The sequence below is a fragment of the Chanos chanos genome, chromosome 1 (genome assembly GCF_902362185.1).
Source record: "Chanos chanos chromosome 1, fChaCha1.1, whole genome shotgun sequence".
Classification (NCBI taxonomy): domain Eukaryota; kingdom Metazoa; phylum Chordata; class Actinopteri; order Gonorynchiformes; family Chanidae; genus Chanos; species Chanos chanos.
The window spans coordinates 29,222,809-29,239,710 of NC_044495.1; the positions used below are offsets into that span (position 1 = coordinate 29,222,809).

The 16,902-nt window shown below is 44.0% G+C and overlaps 1 protein-coding gene across 4 annotated transcripts in view; it reads right to left on the minus strand.

Moving 5' to 3' along the window:
- The window catches only part of sox5 (SRY-box transcription factor 5), a 69,252-nt gene that overhangs the window by 24,341 nt on the left and 28,009 nt on the right, over positions 1 to 16,902 (minus strand). For all 4 annotated transcript variants that reach the window (XM_030770607.1, XM_030770625.1, XM_030770616.1 and 1 more), the window contains exons 4-6: positions 7,907 to 7,993; positions 4,895 to 5,067; positions 4,078 to 4,146 (exon numbers count right to left, since the gene is read on the minus strand). In XM_030770607.1, the coding sequence (XP_030626467.1) occupies positions 4,078 to 4,146; positions 4,895 to 5,067; positions 7,907 to 7,993 (329 nt within the window). The remainder of the gene's footprint in view (positions 1 to 4,077; positions 4,147 to 4,894; positions 5,068 to 7,906; positions 7,994 to 16,902) is intronic.

Genomic DNA, 16,902 nt, shown 5'->3' on the forward strand with positions numbered 1-16,902 from the left:
AAGCAAGCCATATCTTTTTAGTGGTTTGGTGTAAATATTCCAATACTTGTTTCCGTTTTTCCCCTTTTTGCGCTCATAGCATTTCGAATTTTCTTTCCTTTTTTTTTTTTGAGTACTCCATTTTTCCTCCTTTTCCTGTGAACAGCCTTTTCGTGAGCCAAGGGCACCTTTGGTTGATTAGCGGCTAATGAAATTGAGTGGCGAGTCTGTGGCGCGCCGGCGCGGTTTTATTAGCCCTCCATTAGGTGTGAGTGCAGGCAGTGCGTCAGCCGGCCGCGCTAGGTGGGCATAGCTCTGTGCCCATCTGCTAGCCTGTGTCCTTCCGCAAATAGCTCCCATTAGCTGGCAGAAACCTTCCCGCCGTCGTTAAGCACCAGTCGCTTAGGTAACAGGCAGTGTTAGCTGATTTTGTTGTTGGGGTGGGGGTGGGGGTAGATGGAAGAACAGTGGTGGGGTGGGCATGGTCTCTTTGTTTTTCTCTCTCAGTCCACTTCCAACCCTTTCTGCCTCTCTTTCTCTCTAAGAGTGAGTTTAGTGGCATTTGTTTTTGTGCAAGAACTGAAACCATTTGTAGACATCTCACAATGATCATTCTTTTCTATCCTTTCCTCTAAAATTTTATTCACTCTTCTGCACACCAGAGTTTCCTTTTCAGTACTCCTCAACATTCTCTCTCTCTCTCTCTCTCTCTCTCTCTCTCTCTCACTTTCTCTCTGTGTAGTGGGTGTTGATGGGGACCTCAGTGAGTTGAACAGGAATGTGTCTTACTGGCTGATGCAGAGACAAGTGTTTTTCTCCTGAGGTGTACTCTAACCATGGGTATTGGCTACAGATGTAGTCCATTTAATTTGTTATGTGTCTTGTTGCAGCAACTTGCTTCATCAATAAGTTATAGTTAAGGGGTTAAAGACTAATGCAACGAAGATACTTTGTAATATTACTAGATTTATTTTGTTGTAAATGTATGGAGCAGGTTGTGCACATTAGTAATAAAAACAGAATTTTTCAAAATTTAATGTAACAAAATTCAAGATGGTTAAGTATGGACAATGAAAGGCAGATATATAAAGTTGCACATAATAAAAGTATTCCATAAAAAGTTCATTAAATTCAAAGAACAAGTTGAAAACGTATGTGTTCTCACAGGCATTGTGTCAGTGTCCTTCTGTTCAGTCTGACTGGAATGGCCAGTTTTGGGATTAAATCATGTATGCCTGAGTAATACAGCTTGAGCAATAGGATTGACATCTACTCTTTTTTGTTGTTGTTGTTTGTTTCAATGCAACCCACTTCACAGAAACCGGAACGGCTACCATGACCAGTAAAAAACACCAGTTATGCTCATTTTGGTGTAATGAGACAAATTAAACAATTATACAGCCAATTGGGTTAGCTGCTCCTGTGCATAGGCCTTGGCATATGGCAGGAAAGTGTCTGCGTGCTACTGCTCCTGTTTTACATGGGTTTTTTTTTCTTTCTTTCATTGGTTATGTTAGTTTATCTAATTTTTTTTTCAAGGAAAATTAGTTTAAAATCCCAAACGAGTTGTGACGCTCCTGTAGATGAGAGTTATTGAGTTAGGTTACGCTCCTTGCCCGTCAACATGTATACGTTTTTTGTCCCACAGACCCTGTTATTAGGTTAGTGTACAGAAATGTAGGTTGACTTTAATATGGGTTTTACAAGCTGTTCGTTAGAGCATGTCTCCACCATGTCTGTGGCTTTAAGTGAGTTAGTTAAGGCAACAGGCATTAAGCTTTTGCTCCTTGAAATCTCTCCTTTTAGTGTCGGTCCCGACTTATGCCGCTGGCCTAAATGGTTGACGTTTGCTTTCAAATTAGCTGGTGGGGCACTGGAGAGCTGGGACATCTTACATCTCTTCTGCCAAGGAAGAGGCCTCACACGGCGCGGTTGCGCCAAAGTGACACGGAAACAAGATTTCCCCTAACACTCGGCGGGTGTCGCCGTGGTGGCATAGCGAGAAAAACCTGGTAATGAGAAAAGAGGTAAGATGAAGCGGGGAGAGCGGCAAGAACAGAGAGGGGCTAATAAGCATTGTGTCGAGGCAGGCAATGCTCTGCATGAGGACCTGTGGGCCAGCTTCAGCTCTACGCTTCCCGTTAAGTGTGGAAATGTATTATAGATGGGCTGCCTTTCAAAGCCTCTCTCTCTCTCTCTCTCTCTGTCTCTCTCTGCCCTCAGCGTGTGTGTCTCCGCCGCCAGCCCCACTGCAGGTGCTCTCTTTTTATCCACACCTCCAAAAGGAACCCCTCGTGATGGTTGTCATTGACGACACCAGGGGTCCTGAGAGGAAAAACACTTTAATGGGAATGAAAGAGTTTGGGCATGGGGGAGTCGGACCCCCGTGTACCTAACAACACGGCCCCACGCGGGGGGTAGCGGGTATGTGTAAGTATTTGTGTTTGTACAAGAGAAGGAAGGGTTAGGGACCCTTAAGCGACTTTGAGTTTCCTGTGTTCCGCACACATCACTGTGGGAGCCTTTCAAACTCTCTGCAGGAAAAAAAAGTTCTCTTGAGAAATGCGCCATGTTGGCTCTTCACTGCTAACACTTCCCGCGAATTAAAGGCTTATCACCTCGTCCGCTGGACAGTCGTCAGAGAGAAAGTTCTTCAAAAGCTGGGGCACGCGTTTGCTCTCTGGGAACAGGAACGCAAGGGCCAGCAATTCTCTGGCTTTGTGCGGTACTGAGGGACGAAGCTTCACCCCGTCCTCATCAATGTTTAAGCATCTGTGTCCGTGGCTCTGCTGTTTGATGCTGAGTTGGTGGGGGTGGGGGGTGTTGGAGCGTGTTTGATGGTGTTTGTGGTGATGGTGTTTGATCCTGAAGCAGAGGCGTTGGTGTCTGTGGTGTGTGATGCTGTGTGGAAGGTGTTTAGTGGTGTTTTTAAGGTCGATAAGCTGCCAGGACGAGCCATGTCTCCACTGTTTCTCACGCTGTGAGAAACTATTGTTCCTCTTGCCTTGGCGGAGAGATGCTCATTTGGGAAAAGGTTGCAAAGTCATGGGAAAAAGGGGCTTTGTTTTCTCTAGGTCGTGCAGGACTAAATCACCCAGTCAGACACACACACAGCTGCTCCAAAAACACAGACACAAACACACACACACACACACACACACACATACACACAAACTGGATTGGTGATAGTCAAGAATACTCTCATAGTCACAAATATGTAAGTCTCTCACAAACACACATGCATTCACTATCAGCTGTGTAGCACAGGCACAAACAAACACAGCTGCAGTGCCTGCTTACTCTCACACACACACATGCACGCGCACACACACACACACACACAGACACACACACACACACACACAAACCAAATGGCTGGCGTCCAGTGCTGGGGAGCTATCTTGGTCAGTGTGAATAGTCTGAGTGTGGTATGGGCTTCCTGGCCAAAGCCTGGCACAGCTCCTCTCAAGGCCGAATCTCACTTTATCAAGCAAATGAGCCTCATCTCTGAACAACAAAGCATCTATCTCAACACCTGCACACACAAAGCAGCCAGTGTGTCCACAATGGAACGTCACTTCTCCAGCACTCACACACACACACAGAAACGCATACGCAAATTAGTACATCATCACACTGGTGCTAACGTGAACATGCACGTATAATCTAATCATTTTGTGCCCGGCTGAATAAAGATCTATGCACAATACAGAGGAAGTGAGATGTGACCGTGTGATTTTGATTGGCTGATTGATTGTTACGTCTATGTGACCAGAGATTAGCTCGGGGACAGCCTGCTGATAGTTGTCAGTGATGGACAGTGTGTGTATGTGTGTGTGTGTGTGTGTAAGGGAAAAGGTTGATTACTGATTGGCAGGCTGATTTGGAGAGTGGGTGGTGGGTGGGGGGCCTTACACCTGGACTGTAGTACTGACTCATCAAAGAGTCCCATTGTCATGGTGACAGCCTATCGCTATGGTAATATTTCTTTCTCTCTTTCTCTCTCTCTCTCTCTCTCTCACACACACACACACGCTCACACACACACACATACATACATCTATACATACATACACATGCAAGGATTTGAGGACTAACCTGGATCTGTTGCTGCAGGAGGTTGATTTTGTGTTGTTGTTGCAAAAGTTGCTGCTGTTGTCGGGCAATCTGTGGACAGACCAGTGACAGTTACTAACCTCTCATACGGAGAGACACGGGATTGCACACACACACACACACACACACACACACACACGCACACACTCCCGCTCACGCTCACACACACACAAATGCACACACACTTTCATCAAAGACAGCATAAGAAAGAAAGTACTACATAGGGGTGTGTGTGTGTGTGTGCGCGTGTGCGTGTGCATGTGCATGTGTGTGTGTTCAGTCCTATGAACACAAGTCTCCGCTGGACTGTTTGGATCCGCTTTGTTTCTATTGTAAAGCATTGCAGCTGTTAATGCACACACATCAAAGTTCGCACTATTTTCTGATTCAAATACAGGCAGTCTCTTGTCTGTCTTTTGCAGGGGAATTGAAATGCTTCATCCATACACACACACACACACACCATGTTCTCTCCTCTATCACTCCCTCTCAGTTAATTTCTTTACTATCTTTCCATCACTTGTCTCTCTTGCACATGCAATACCTCCCTCCACACCAACACCCATAGCCATCAGTGTGAGCTCAGTTAAGCATTGTGAGTTTTAAAATTTAGATTTAAAACCACTCCATTTTCTGTTCTCAACACACACCTCTGTATGCTGTGTACAAAAGAGTCTGGGGTGCGTGGCTGTTCATGTATACACGTGCATCTGCATTTAGTGTGTGTGTGTGTGTGTGTGTGCAAGCGTGTATGTGTGTGTACATACATGTATACGTGTTTCATATCTCTCTCTCTCACCTGGTCCTGCTGTTGTTTGGCCAGCTCCATCTGCTGACGCTGTTTCTCGATCTGCGAGGCTGCAAGTTTCTTCTGCTCCTCGTGTGCTGCTAGCAGCTGCTCTCTCAGACTGCTCAGCTGGGTTATCATTCCCATCAGCTGCCTCTCCTTCTCTGCCAGGCTGTCCGGGGTGCCTGCACAGACCACACAGGCCCCACAAAGGCCACAGAGCTCAGAGTTCAGGCCTCCAACAGGAGAGCAGAGACAGAGAGAGGGAAAGGGAAGAATCGAAAGGGTCTGTGCGTGTGTTTACTAGAGCTCTCCAACTGATCTCTGACCCACCACAGGACACTGACTACACTACAGACATACCAACTGCTCTAATTCTGTTTGTTGGGACCCCTGTGTATGTGTTTGTGTGTGTATGCATCTGTGTGTGTGTATGTGTGTGTGTGTGTGTGTGTGTGTGTGTGTGTGCATGTGTGTGTGTGTTGGTGCATGCTGTGTTTTTTGGGGGGAAGGGCCTGGTAGGGGGGGTGGGGCCCCTTGACACAAGTGCACCAGGGAGGAAAGTCTAAATCACTTGCCAGGAAGTTGTTTGTCTGAGGTAGCTAACCCTAACCCCCTAGACTACCACTAATCACTGTATGTTTGTCTGCTGGAGCGTGTGCGTGTGCGTGTGCATGTGTGCGTGGGTGTGCACACGCGTGTGTGTAGTTACATGTGATTGTGCACATTGTACAAATGTGCACATATTGGAGTGAGCATATGTGTTAGTGTGTGAATATATGTGTGTGTATGTGCATGTCTTTGGATTTACAGATCTATGCACACACACACATATACACACACACACACACACACACGGGGAGTCTCTACAATGTTCCTTTGTTGGTGGGTAATCTACTTTGGGCAGGGTCTTCATTCCTGCCCAGAGAAAACAGATGATGAAGAAGAGGAGTCATGGGCTGCTGACCTGACCCTGTAACCTCACAGGAAGGTGAGAGTAGATTCCATTTGTGTCCACCCACTGTGTTTAACCCCCTTCACACACACACGCGCGCGCACACACACACACACACACACTCCCCTAACCTTCTGTCAACAATGTACAATAAAGCCAACTGTGTCTGACAGCAAAAGTAAACCTCCCGGCTGTCCTAGCAATTCACACAGCGGCTCTCTCTCTCGCTCTCTCTCTCTGCCTCCCTCTCCTATCTCTCTCTCTTACACCCCTCCCCCCGCTTCTCTTTGTGCATTTGCAGCTGACATAGACAAGAAAGAAACTAGTATTAAAAATGACGTGAGTTCCAGTGGATGAGAGAAGAAAAGGTGATCAAACAGAGCGTGCTTTCAAGGCAGGGTGCAAACCCTTGCACTGCTTAAACTTATAGAAAGAGAGGGTGAGGGAGCAGCTGCTGGAATGAGACCGGTCGACATTTACACACACACACACACACACACACACACACACACACACTTGAAAAAAATGGCTAGTCTCATCAATCACAGCCGACGGCTTTTTACCTCGCTGCTGAAAGTTCATCAGCCGATCAATAAGCGGTTTCCTGCCTCCTTACCAAACATCCCACAGCAGATTATATAACCTGCCTCATATCACAGCCCAGTAATTAACCAATTTGTAACAATGTAATACATGTCAGCCACCTCTCACCACTAATTAATGACTGGGCTTAACAGATAAGTCCCTATAGCTGCACCAGCAAAGAGAAGAGGGAGCGAGAGAGGAAACCTAGCCTGGGGCGCTCTCCATCTCTCTCTCTCTGCCTCTCTTTCTCTCCCTCTCCCTCTCGTTCTCTCTCTCTCTCTCTCTCTCTCTCTCTCTCTCCCCCTTTCTTTCTCTCTCCCTCTCTCTCACTCCTTCCTCTGTCCAATAGTCTGCTTGAAATGGCTCAGTCTATGTTTAAAATGTCTCAGGAATGGACAAATTTACTCACTATTTGATTTGAAGTCAAATAAGTTATTATCACTCATAAAAACAGCTTCTGTTTGGACACCACACTACAATCCCACACAACAATCTAATAATGCATCAGATTCTCCTCAGAAAGCTCTTTTAAACATCACAAATGCAATCAGATCAGAAAACACACATACAAAGAATAATGCAAGCATGTGCGCGCACACACACACGCACACACACACACACACACACACACATTCTCTTCAGTGCTTCACACTGGGACAAACTGGACCCAGTGGTACAGAAATGTCATCTCAGTATGAAAGTGTGAAGGGGTTTGATCAATGTCAGCACTAAGAGAGAGAAAGAGAGAGAGAGAGTAGATGTGGTGTTTTCATTAACTGTATTTGTGCACATTTCCTCATCTGTGTTGGGTGGAAGAGAAGTGTTCAGTGCATTGGCTGGATGTTCTCGGGTATCTGTCTTCAAACACTTAAAGCAGAGTTTTATGTGTGAGTGCTGAGTACACAAATCACATTACCCACTCACACCAGTGCTCTCAGACTCCTCAAGCTGAATTGCTCATCAAAGCGACCAGGTAAGGGATGTTATCCAGAGACAACTAGACTTACTGTGTACACTTGACAGAATGGTACACCAAACAGAAATAATCATTTGTGTTCAGAAGCTCAAAAAAAAAGTAGTTTTTAAAGCAACATTTCTGCGGGAGTCAAATCTACAAAACTGTATTTTATTTTTGTTTTCAAATGCACACCTGAATTCTGTAGAGTGTGCCTATAAACCTTTAAAAACTTTATAAACCATTACATAACCTTTATAAACTTGTTTATAAAGACTTTTCAGGAACAACTGATGTCTGGGGTTTGCTGCTTTTGAAGCACTGACAGTTCAAGTGTATGTGGAGAGAGAGAGAGAGAGAGAGAGAGGCAGACAGACAGTGAGAGAGAGAGAGAGGGTGTGGAGAAGGAGAGAGAGACAGTCAATGAGAGACACAGTCGGAGGACATCCGCATGTAGAGGTCATTCAGTCTCTCTCTCTCTCTCTCTCTCTCCTCTCTCATGTGTGTATACTTTGCATACTTTGCTTACCTTTGATCTCCCCAAAATTGCCGGAACCCATGGCCAGCAGTTTGTCCTTCCAGTCCTTGGACAGTAGCTTCTCAATGCTGGGGGCCTCTGTTGGAGGAGAGAGAGAGAGCGCGAGAGAGAGAGAGAGAGAGAGAGAGAAAGAGAGAGGAATTAGCACATGGACAGCCAGCATCACAATAAAGCTCATTTAAAGTCCATTTGCAGTAATAAAGGCTGTCTCTCTAATGGCAGTGGGCCGCAGCGTCGGGGCGGAGAAGAGTAGCAGGGCGCTTCCTCACCTGCTGTTAGCCAATCATTAGCCCCGTGCTCCACCAGACAAAGAGGCTCTTAACGTAGCGCCACAATGGCCACATTATCCCAGCCCTGTGCTTTGTTTTTCTAACACAGCCTTGCCTACCTCTCCCTCTCCCTCTCTCCCTCTCTCTCCCTCTCTATACCCCCCCCCCCCCCCCCCCCCCCCCAACACAGTTCTATGTGTGCTGCTGCAGACGCCGTGCTAATTGCTAACCTGCCAAGGACAGGCACTCTTCTTTTTTTTCCACAGAAAAAAAATGGGAAAATTACAACAACTTACTCGTCACCTCTACAAAACACAACCCTCCCCAACCAACAAAGCACCATCGTGTTAACGCACACATTAAACACACACAGGGGGAGAGAGAGGGAGAGAAAGGTTGTGTTTTAATTTGAAGACTGGTGATTTTATGAAGGTTTTTTTTCCAGTAGCAGGTTTAAACCCCAGAATTAGTGCTGATCCTGTAATGATCTAATGAAAAGTTTCTTCTTTCTGGGTTATTCCCCCCTCTCTTTTTCACTTTCCTTTTCTACCTGGGAGATAGGTAAAGGGAGAGAGACAGGAAAAGAAAGAGAAAGACAGTGAGAGAGAGAGAGAGAGAGAGAGAGAGAGAGAAAGAGTGAGACATAGAGAGAGAGAGCAAGAGAGGGTGAGAAAACGAGAAAGAGAGGATGAGAGAGAGACAGACAGAGAGAGAGTGATAGAGAGAGGGTGAGAGAGAGACAGGGAGAGATAGAGAGAGAGAGAGAGAGAGAGACTGGGAATGATTTGGGTCTTGCGGGTTCTCAGGCAGTTCCCACATTACAGTCTCAGCACCCAGGATAAAAACAGACTTAAGATGTCACTTTCTTCTCTCTTTCTCTGTCTCTCTCTCTCTCTCTCTCTCTCTTTCTGGCTCTCTCTTTGACGATGGAGTTTAGTAGGAGTGACTGTTAGAGACATTATGAGGTTTTGCATAGTGCTAAGGGCCTGATGATCATCTATAATCGCCCAGGCTTAAGCTTTAAAAGGGAAGCCAAACCAGCAGATGTCCCACACACATCCATGAATACACACACAAACACACACACACACACAGATTCTGGCAAACACACGAACCCATTAAAAAAACAGACCAGGTGAAAATAGATGCATGTGTCATTACGAGAAAAGTTGCTGAAACACACGCACACACACACACATATACACACACACACACACACACACACACGCAGGCACATGCAGGGCGGTGGATAAAAACACCAGGTGGCACCATTAGTGATTCCACCACAGCTAACAACACTGAATACTAACCTGCAGCTTTTGTGACTGATACCGATTAGTGGCCCCAGGTGGGTGCACACACATACATACACACACTCACGTACACACATACATGCACTCACACACAGATATACATGTCAGGAACACTTGCCAAAAAGTCAAAAGTGTGGTTGTGGTAGCGGTAGTCTCTCGGAGTTGATCTTAAGTCTAATGCTGTCTCTCTTTTTTCCCTCTTTCTCTCTTTTTGTCAGTAGCGTCCTGTCCCGTGGCCCTTCTCTTTCCCTATGACCACCTCTCCAGGGGCTCCAGGCGGACCGTGGACATAAGCCTGATTGGCTGCGTGAGTGCCCCGCTCTCCGGTCTGAACGATCACTTGCACATAGCGTTTCTCATCTCTTTCCTATGACAGCTGCCTCTTTTCTTTACCCCACCCCTCAAACAGGTGCTATTATCCCCTGTGTTTCCCCTCTGTATGCATACTGAACAATGAGCCGGGCTTTTAAGCCCTGACAAGTGAGGGGCACCCACAAATGGCAGTCGCAGCAATGGGGGGGGGGAGGGGGGGGCAGCACCAATGCTCTTGCTCCCCTTCTTTCTCTCTACCGTGGTCTAATATGGTCTACTATGGTCTATCTAATATGGTCTACTATTAGTTATTATATTTACTTATTAAAGCTGCAACTATTGTCCCCACTGACAGCCGGTACACTTTAACTATTAATACAAATGGATGGGAATACTGTAACGTTCTGACCCACTATGCTCTCTCTCCCTCTCTCTTTCCATCTCTATCTGTATCTCTTTCTTATATAAAGGGTGTATGTGAGTGGGCCAGAAAAGTGATCATTGTGTTTGTGTCTTTAGTGGCATTTAATTGTCCTCAACTTATCCTTTATTCCAAATAAAAAACTGACAAAAAAAATGTTTTTTAAAAGTGAAAAATGATTTTAAAATACAATATTAACTATAAATTTATTGTGCAAATCATTATTAATTGTATTTGGTCTAATTCAGCAACTAAAGATGTTTCCATTTAATGCACTCTATATTAGATTGTTTGACTCATGTATTTTAAAACAGAAAAGAAAACAAAATAATTGGCCTCATGTCCATTTCCTTCTGAGGCACACAAATGACCCAGTGCATCATGGTCAAGTCTTGTGTCACTAACATCAGACAAATGTTTCACTCATGAACGGCGGGCTACTTTAAACGTGATGTAGTGCAGTGAACATTAATTAGAAAACAGGAGCACATAATCTTGGCTTTATCCAAAGACACATGTTCTGTAAAGGTAAAATTTCATTTCTAACAAGTGTGCGCTCTGAGAGAACCCAGTCAGGGTTTGGGATAGATAACGTTTACGATGTACAGAATGCTATACTGCTGTTTGTAAGGTAAACTTCAGCTGCATCGCTGTTTGCCGAATGATACTGTCATGCATAGACAAACACCTACCAATCTTTCACAGCACTACATTTTAATAATGCAAAAAAAAGAAAAAGATTTATTGTCATCACATAAGCACGTAAACTTGGACAACCTAGTTTTTCATCCCTTTCATCTCTGCTAAAATGATGTGGATTTGAGTATTAAAGCGTATTGTGCATTAAAAGTTGTTCCTGAGGTCTGGTGATAGAACCAAGCCCTATCAGACTTCTGACGGAACCACGAGCTGTCTTCACACATGCACGAGCCGATAGAACCATGAGCTGTCTTCAGGCATGAGGTACAAGCTGGTAGAACCATGAGCTGTCTTCACGCAGGCCTGAGCCGAGAGAACCATGAGCTGTCTTCACGCATGCACGAGCTGGTAGAACCGTGATCTGTCTTCATGCATGCACGAGCTGATAGAACCATGAGCTGTCTTCACGCATGCACGAGCTGGTAGAACCGTGATCTGTCTTCATGCATGTACGAGCTGATAGAACCATGATCTGTCTTCATGCACGGGGCACGAGCTGATAGGTGCCTCAACATACAGTGTGTCAGACTGTAACCACAGACCAATGCATGATTGATTTCTTAGTCAATTTAGTCAAGAATTGGACTCAGAGCTCTGTCTCTCTCTCTCTCTGTCTCCCTCTCTCTCCCTCTCTCTCTCTCTCCCTCTCTCACTCTCTCACTCTCTCACTCTATCTATCTATCTATCTATCTATCTATCTATCTATCTATCTATCTATCTATCTGCCTCTCTGTCTCTGACAGACACATGCACATGCTCACAGTCTTACAACCACACTGAAAAATAGAGCATTGTTGGTTAATTACCACATATTAACTGAAACAAAGTCATTATCACTGTTTTGCAGAGTGGGTTTTATTTACTTAATTGTAAATTATATGTGTAATTGTGTAACAACAAACACTTCCCGAACTGAACTGCAATACAATGTCTTCAAGTGTGATGAATTATAATAAAGCCACACCCTTTCATTTGTCAGTTCATTCACAAGGATCATGATGCTTTTTTTTTTTTTTACACAGTTGCATTTAGGAAAATGGTATTACTGGAATCTATAGCAATACAACAGTGTGTGTGTGTGTGTATTTGAACTTGCTTTTGCTAACTTAGAAAGACAATTTACTGAAAGCACATTAGTCTACTGGGAACACCTTGTCAAACTGGGCTCAAAATCATAGCCTCACTGGTAATAAAAAATTGCACTGGTGCTTTTTTAAACAAAAGATGCTGTTATTGGTAAAACTGAAAGTGCAGAAGTGTTTTTGGACAGAATTAGGGTTGGGGTACAGTCAGAGTTCATTTCTGGTTGTTCTATTTTAGTTTTGTTATAATGGAAATCAATGACGGGTCCCCGGAATCTAGCATAGAAATTGTGTGTGTGTGTGTGTATCACCATATTTTTGGACAGAGCCATTATGTGACAGAAGTGCGGAAGAGACAGGAAAGTGTGTGTGTGTGTGTGTGTGTGTGTGTGTGTGTGCGTGTGTGTCTGGTGTTAGCAGGACACTGAGAAGATAAAACTGAAACTCCATAGAGAAACAAATGGACAGTTGTCTTTCTGAGGTGTTAATGGCAGTCACAGCTGTCCTGTCTGAGGTGACAAAGGTGCTAAAAAAAGGGTGTGTGTTTCATAGCAGCAATAAAAATGAAAGGGTCAAGTCAACAGGGTCAATTTGGATGCAGTGACAAACAGCATTACACAGCACTGTCATGCTTAACTGGCCCAAAGAGTAAGAAAAGCGACTGGAAACCCAGAGCCAAAATGGCTGCCCACTTAACAAAGAGAACTTGGAAAGAGAAGTCCAAGAACTTCACTGCTCCTAGTTTCAGCTCTTACACCCTGCTCTCACTCCACAAACAATGTGTGACTCTCTCTCTCCCTCCTTCTCTCTCTCTCTCTCTCTCTCTCTCTCTCTCTGTCTTTCTCTGACTATTTTTTGAACCAACCACTTCCCTCTGACTCACTAAAAAAGTCAACTCCATTTTTCCTATTATCTCATATTTGTGAAGCAAGGGAACTTTTTGTTCAGTGAAAGAAAAAAAGGATGAGGAGGAGAGAGAGGAGGGGAAATGTAGAGGGGGGAAAAGAGTGAGGGAAAGGGGGAGAAAGAGGGAGAGAAAGAAGGATAACAAAAGGGCCAGTGTCCCCGCGCCAGCTGAGGTCGGGGTGGGGAGAGCACACAGGAAAAGCCCTGGCTCGAGCTCGGCCCAGTCTGAACAGACTCTACATTCAGCACTACTGCCCTGCCATCCACGCAGACACACACACAAACGCGCATGCACACACACAGACACACACACACACACACACACCAGAGGTTACACAAGCATTAACCAGGCAGTTTATCTAAGGTCCAAAAAAAAAACCCCTCCCCTCTCTGACACAGTGCAGAGGAGAAGAGGGTGAACAAGGGATATTCTGTCATTCTGACAGAAAAGGAGATGCTCTCTCTGTATCCAGTGTGTGGAGGTGCAGACTGCTGATCCAGTCACAGACACACTCCAGTCCAGTTTAGATCAGAGTATCACTGCAGCACGGCCACCTCACATACAACACATAAGAGCAAACGCACACACATACACACGTACACACTATCACATCACCAAGACACCATTCTCTATTAAAATGCATGTGGACTCTGTAGGCAACCTGAGTGCTTCTATTTCTCTCTGTTTCTCTCTCTCTCTCTCACACACACACACACACACACACACACACACACACACATCCATGCAGTCTCTAATGGGCCAAAAGTGATTTTAAAATCATCTCTCATCACTGCTCTAGTGAAGCACCATAATCGGTTCCTACACTAAAGAGCAATAAGTACTGGAATCTGAGATATAAAAATAAGAGACTGGGTTCATGTGATTTTTAAAAGGAATCTTCTGATTAAAACAAAACTAAAATTCATTCCCTGAAATGGGACAGAAGCCCCCTGTCAAATTAAAATATGATTATAACGGTACTTGATGATCAATTCATGGATTTTTTTTTTCTCTTGTCAAGAGATTTCAACTGTTTGTTCAAAATTCTTTCTAATGGCCATTCAAACATGCGGTGCGCTCTTCCTGCCAACAGTTCGGTAAGGAGCAGTTGACGACGTAAGGCTGTGAGTTTTTGAACAACAGACTGAGAGAAAAATGCACGCTGCAAGGGAAAAACAACATTTGTACTGAACATGCTCCTCAAAAAAGTGCTTTTCACATCAACACAAGGTTAAAAGCTAAAAGTGCCAATTATCTGTGTTGTTGGGGGAAAAAAGTCAATGCTTGGCAACAGTTGGTACAAACAGGGAAAAAAATTAAATGCCCTCTTTCTTTTTCTCCGAATACCATCTCTTTTCACAGTGAAAGAGAGAGAGAGAGAGAGAGAGAGAGAGAGAGAGAGAGTGAAAGCGAGAGAGAGAATGCAGTGCACACACAGCCTCCCTGTTCTGATGCTGATCCAAATGTAGTTATTAATAACACAAACATATCAAGGCTGTCACCATGAGAACACACACTCTGTGTATAAGAGGGAAATGATTATAACGCTTACACAGAGACACACGCACACACACACACACAAAGAGTGGACTTAGACAGTAGTCAAGGAGTGTGAAAGACAGACACATAGGTTTATTTGTCAGTTTCTCTATCTATATTAAGTGGACAGTAGTTTGTAAGTGTGTTGATGGGGGGATACAACGTACTGCATAAATTAACTATTATAAAGTTGTCAGCTACACCATATGGCCACAAGACTCATCACTAGTGTAACATCTTAAATTAAAAAAAAAAAACACGATGGAAGACAAATCACAGATATTTTTTCTCATCTTTCATATACCATGCATATGCAGCTCTATTTCCAATAAAATATCATATTGTATGAATTTTAATGGCACTGGAGAATCTTAAAAAATAAACGGATTTTTTTCTTTTACCAACAACTAAATGTCTATGAGTCAAACTGCATACATATCTGATGCTTTTTCACATTTCGATTGGTACATAACACGTTTAAATAAAGATTAGCTGGACGCAGATGCTGTAAATGCATAGAATAGTAGAGAAAAGAGACGAGCAGTTTGATAAATTGAAAACTCATTTATCTAAACCAGAATTTTTCTTGCCCTTCACATTTCTAGATTTTTCTGGTAACAGATGGTGTTGTGGGTGCTTATGTCCAATTTGATTTGAACCAAAATCCAAGCCAAATTTATTCTGGCACTTATCGCCTGCCACCAAATTTACACTGCCAGATTGAAATAACTGTGTAGAGGGCATGACATTGTGAAAGAAGAATGAGAACAAAATCCTCATGACATCTGAGAAAGTATGAATTTTTTTTTCTCACCAGTGCATGTCAAACAAACGACAAACAAGAAACTGATTTGAGTTAGTGCAAAGGCAACACTGAAAGGTATTTCAAAGAAGCTCTTTGACTCTGCAGTAAGTGTGCGTATGTAGAAGAACAGATGCTACACACACACACACACATGCACACACACGCACACACACACACACACACACGCATACACACGTACACACATGCACACACACACACACCACACACACACAAGCACACACACACACACACACACACACACAAGCACACACACACACACGCATGCATGGATATGCACAGACACATAGTTACAAAGCATACATTTTCTCTTTTACCTACATTACTGATAATGAGCAGAAGTACTGCAGTAAAGCCAATAGGATTCCAATAGGATTCCAAGGTGAGTATTTGGTTGAGTAAATGACCTAATCCCGATAACCTATCTCAAAAACCCCTACATGGGAAAAGAAGAGAAAGATATGCACTTTATGTTATTTACATAGACTTTATTACCTTCAGTCCAGTGTACCAATTACACTATGGCTATATATCAGTCTTTTCCTGGACGTGACTTTGTAATGTATTGTATGGGAGCACTTTGAATAGATAGTAACCATATGATGTAGACACACACTGTTAAGGAAAATGTATTTAAAAACTTCAAAGTGGTGATGACTGAGCTATTGTTGTCATCAACGACAAAAAAATACAAATATTTAAGATGACTCTTGTTTGTCACATAATAGGTGTACGATATGTATATGCAGTATAATAGTGCTAAAGGGGCAAGTTAAATGCCCTAAAAAAACATACGTAACATTTATTTGTAAATAAAGGGGGTTCCTGACATATTTCTGCACTGGAGGAGCTACGTGGCTCTCTTTTTTCAATGCTTCACCTAACCATTCTGCTCTGTACTGACACAGGACTGGACTGGGGAGCAGTATTCCACAGGACAGCGGTTTATGGGCGAGTCTGGTGTACAGTGTTGTAAAGGAAATTGTTAGGACTGCTGGCCCTGCTCCTCAGAGCACCTCTCTGTTGTCTAAAGGCTTGCGGTTAAAGTAGGCCACTGCATATTTGCACGTCCCCAGTTCACTCGCTAATGGAAAATGACACTTCCAATCTGTCTGGTGGCAATAAACCGTCTTCAGAGAGGCTTCTGAGTGACCCAGCCGGAGCAGAGCCGTCATGGCTCGCGGCACACACACACGCACTCTCTCTCTCTCAATCTCTTTCCCTCACACACACATACACACTCATTACATCACTTTCACCAGACAACGGGACAACAAAAAGAAAATAAGGGGGAAAGGTCAGAAGTGTCTCATGGTTTCAAAGGAGAACAGACATATGTCCAGGGTGCAAGGGCAGTGGCATGAGAGCAAACACACACACTCACATATATACACACACACACACACACACACACTCCCTCACATACACACAGCAACACACAGACATACAAACTCTCACACACGTCTGAGAGAAAAGAGAAGAGGGGTTTGTGTTAAATGGCGATTGCTCCATGTCAGGTTGAAGTGCATTCAGCTTCTCTGAAGGGCTGTCATATTCAGAGGGTGACAATCTAACTATGACATGATAACAGTGCTTTACATTCTCAAGTCAAATCACACACA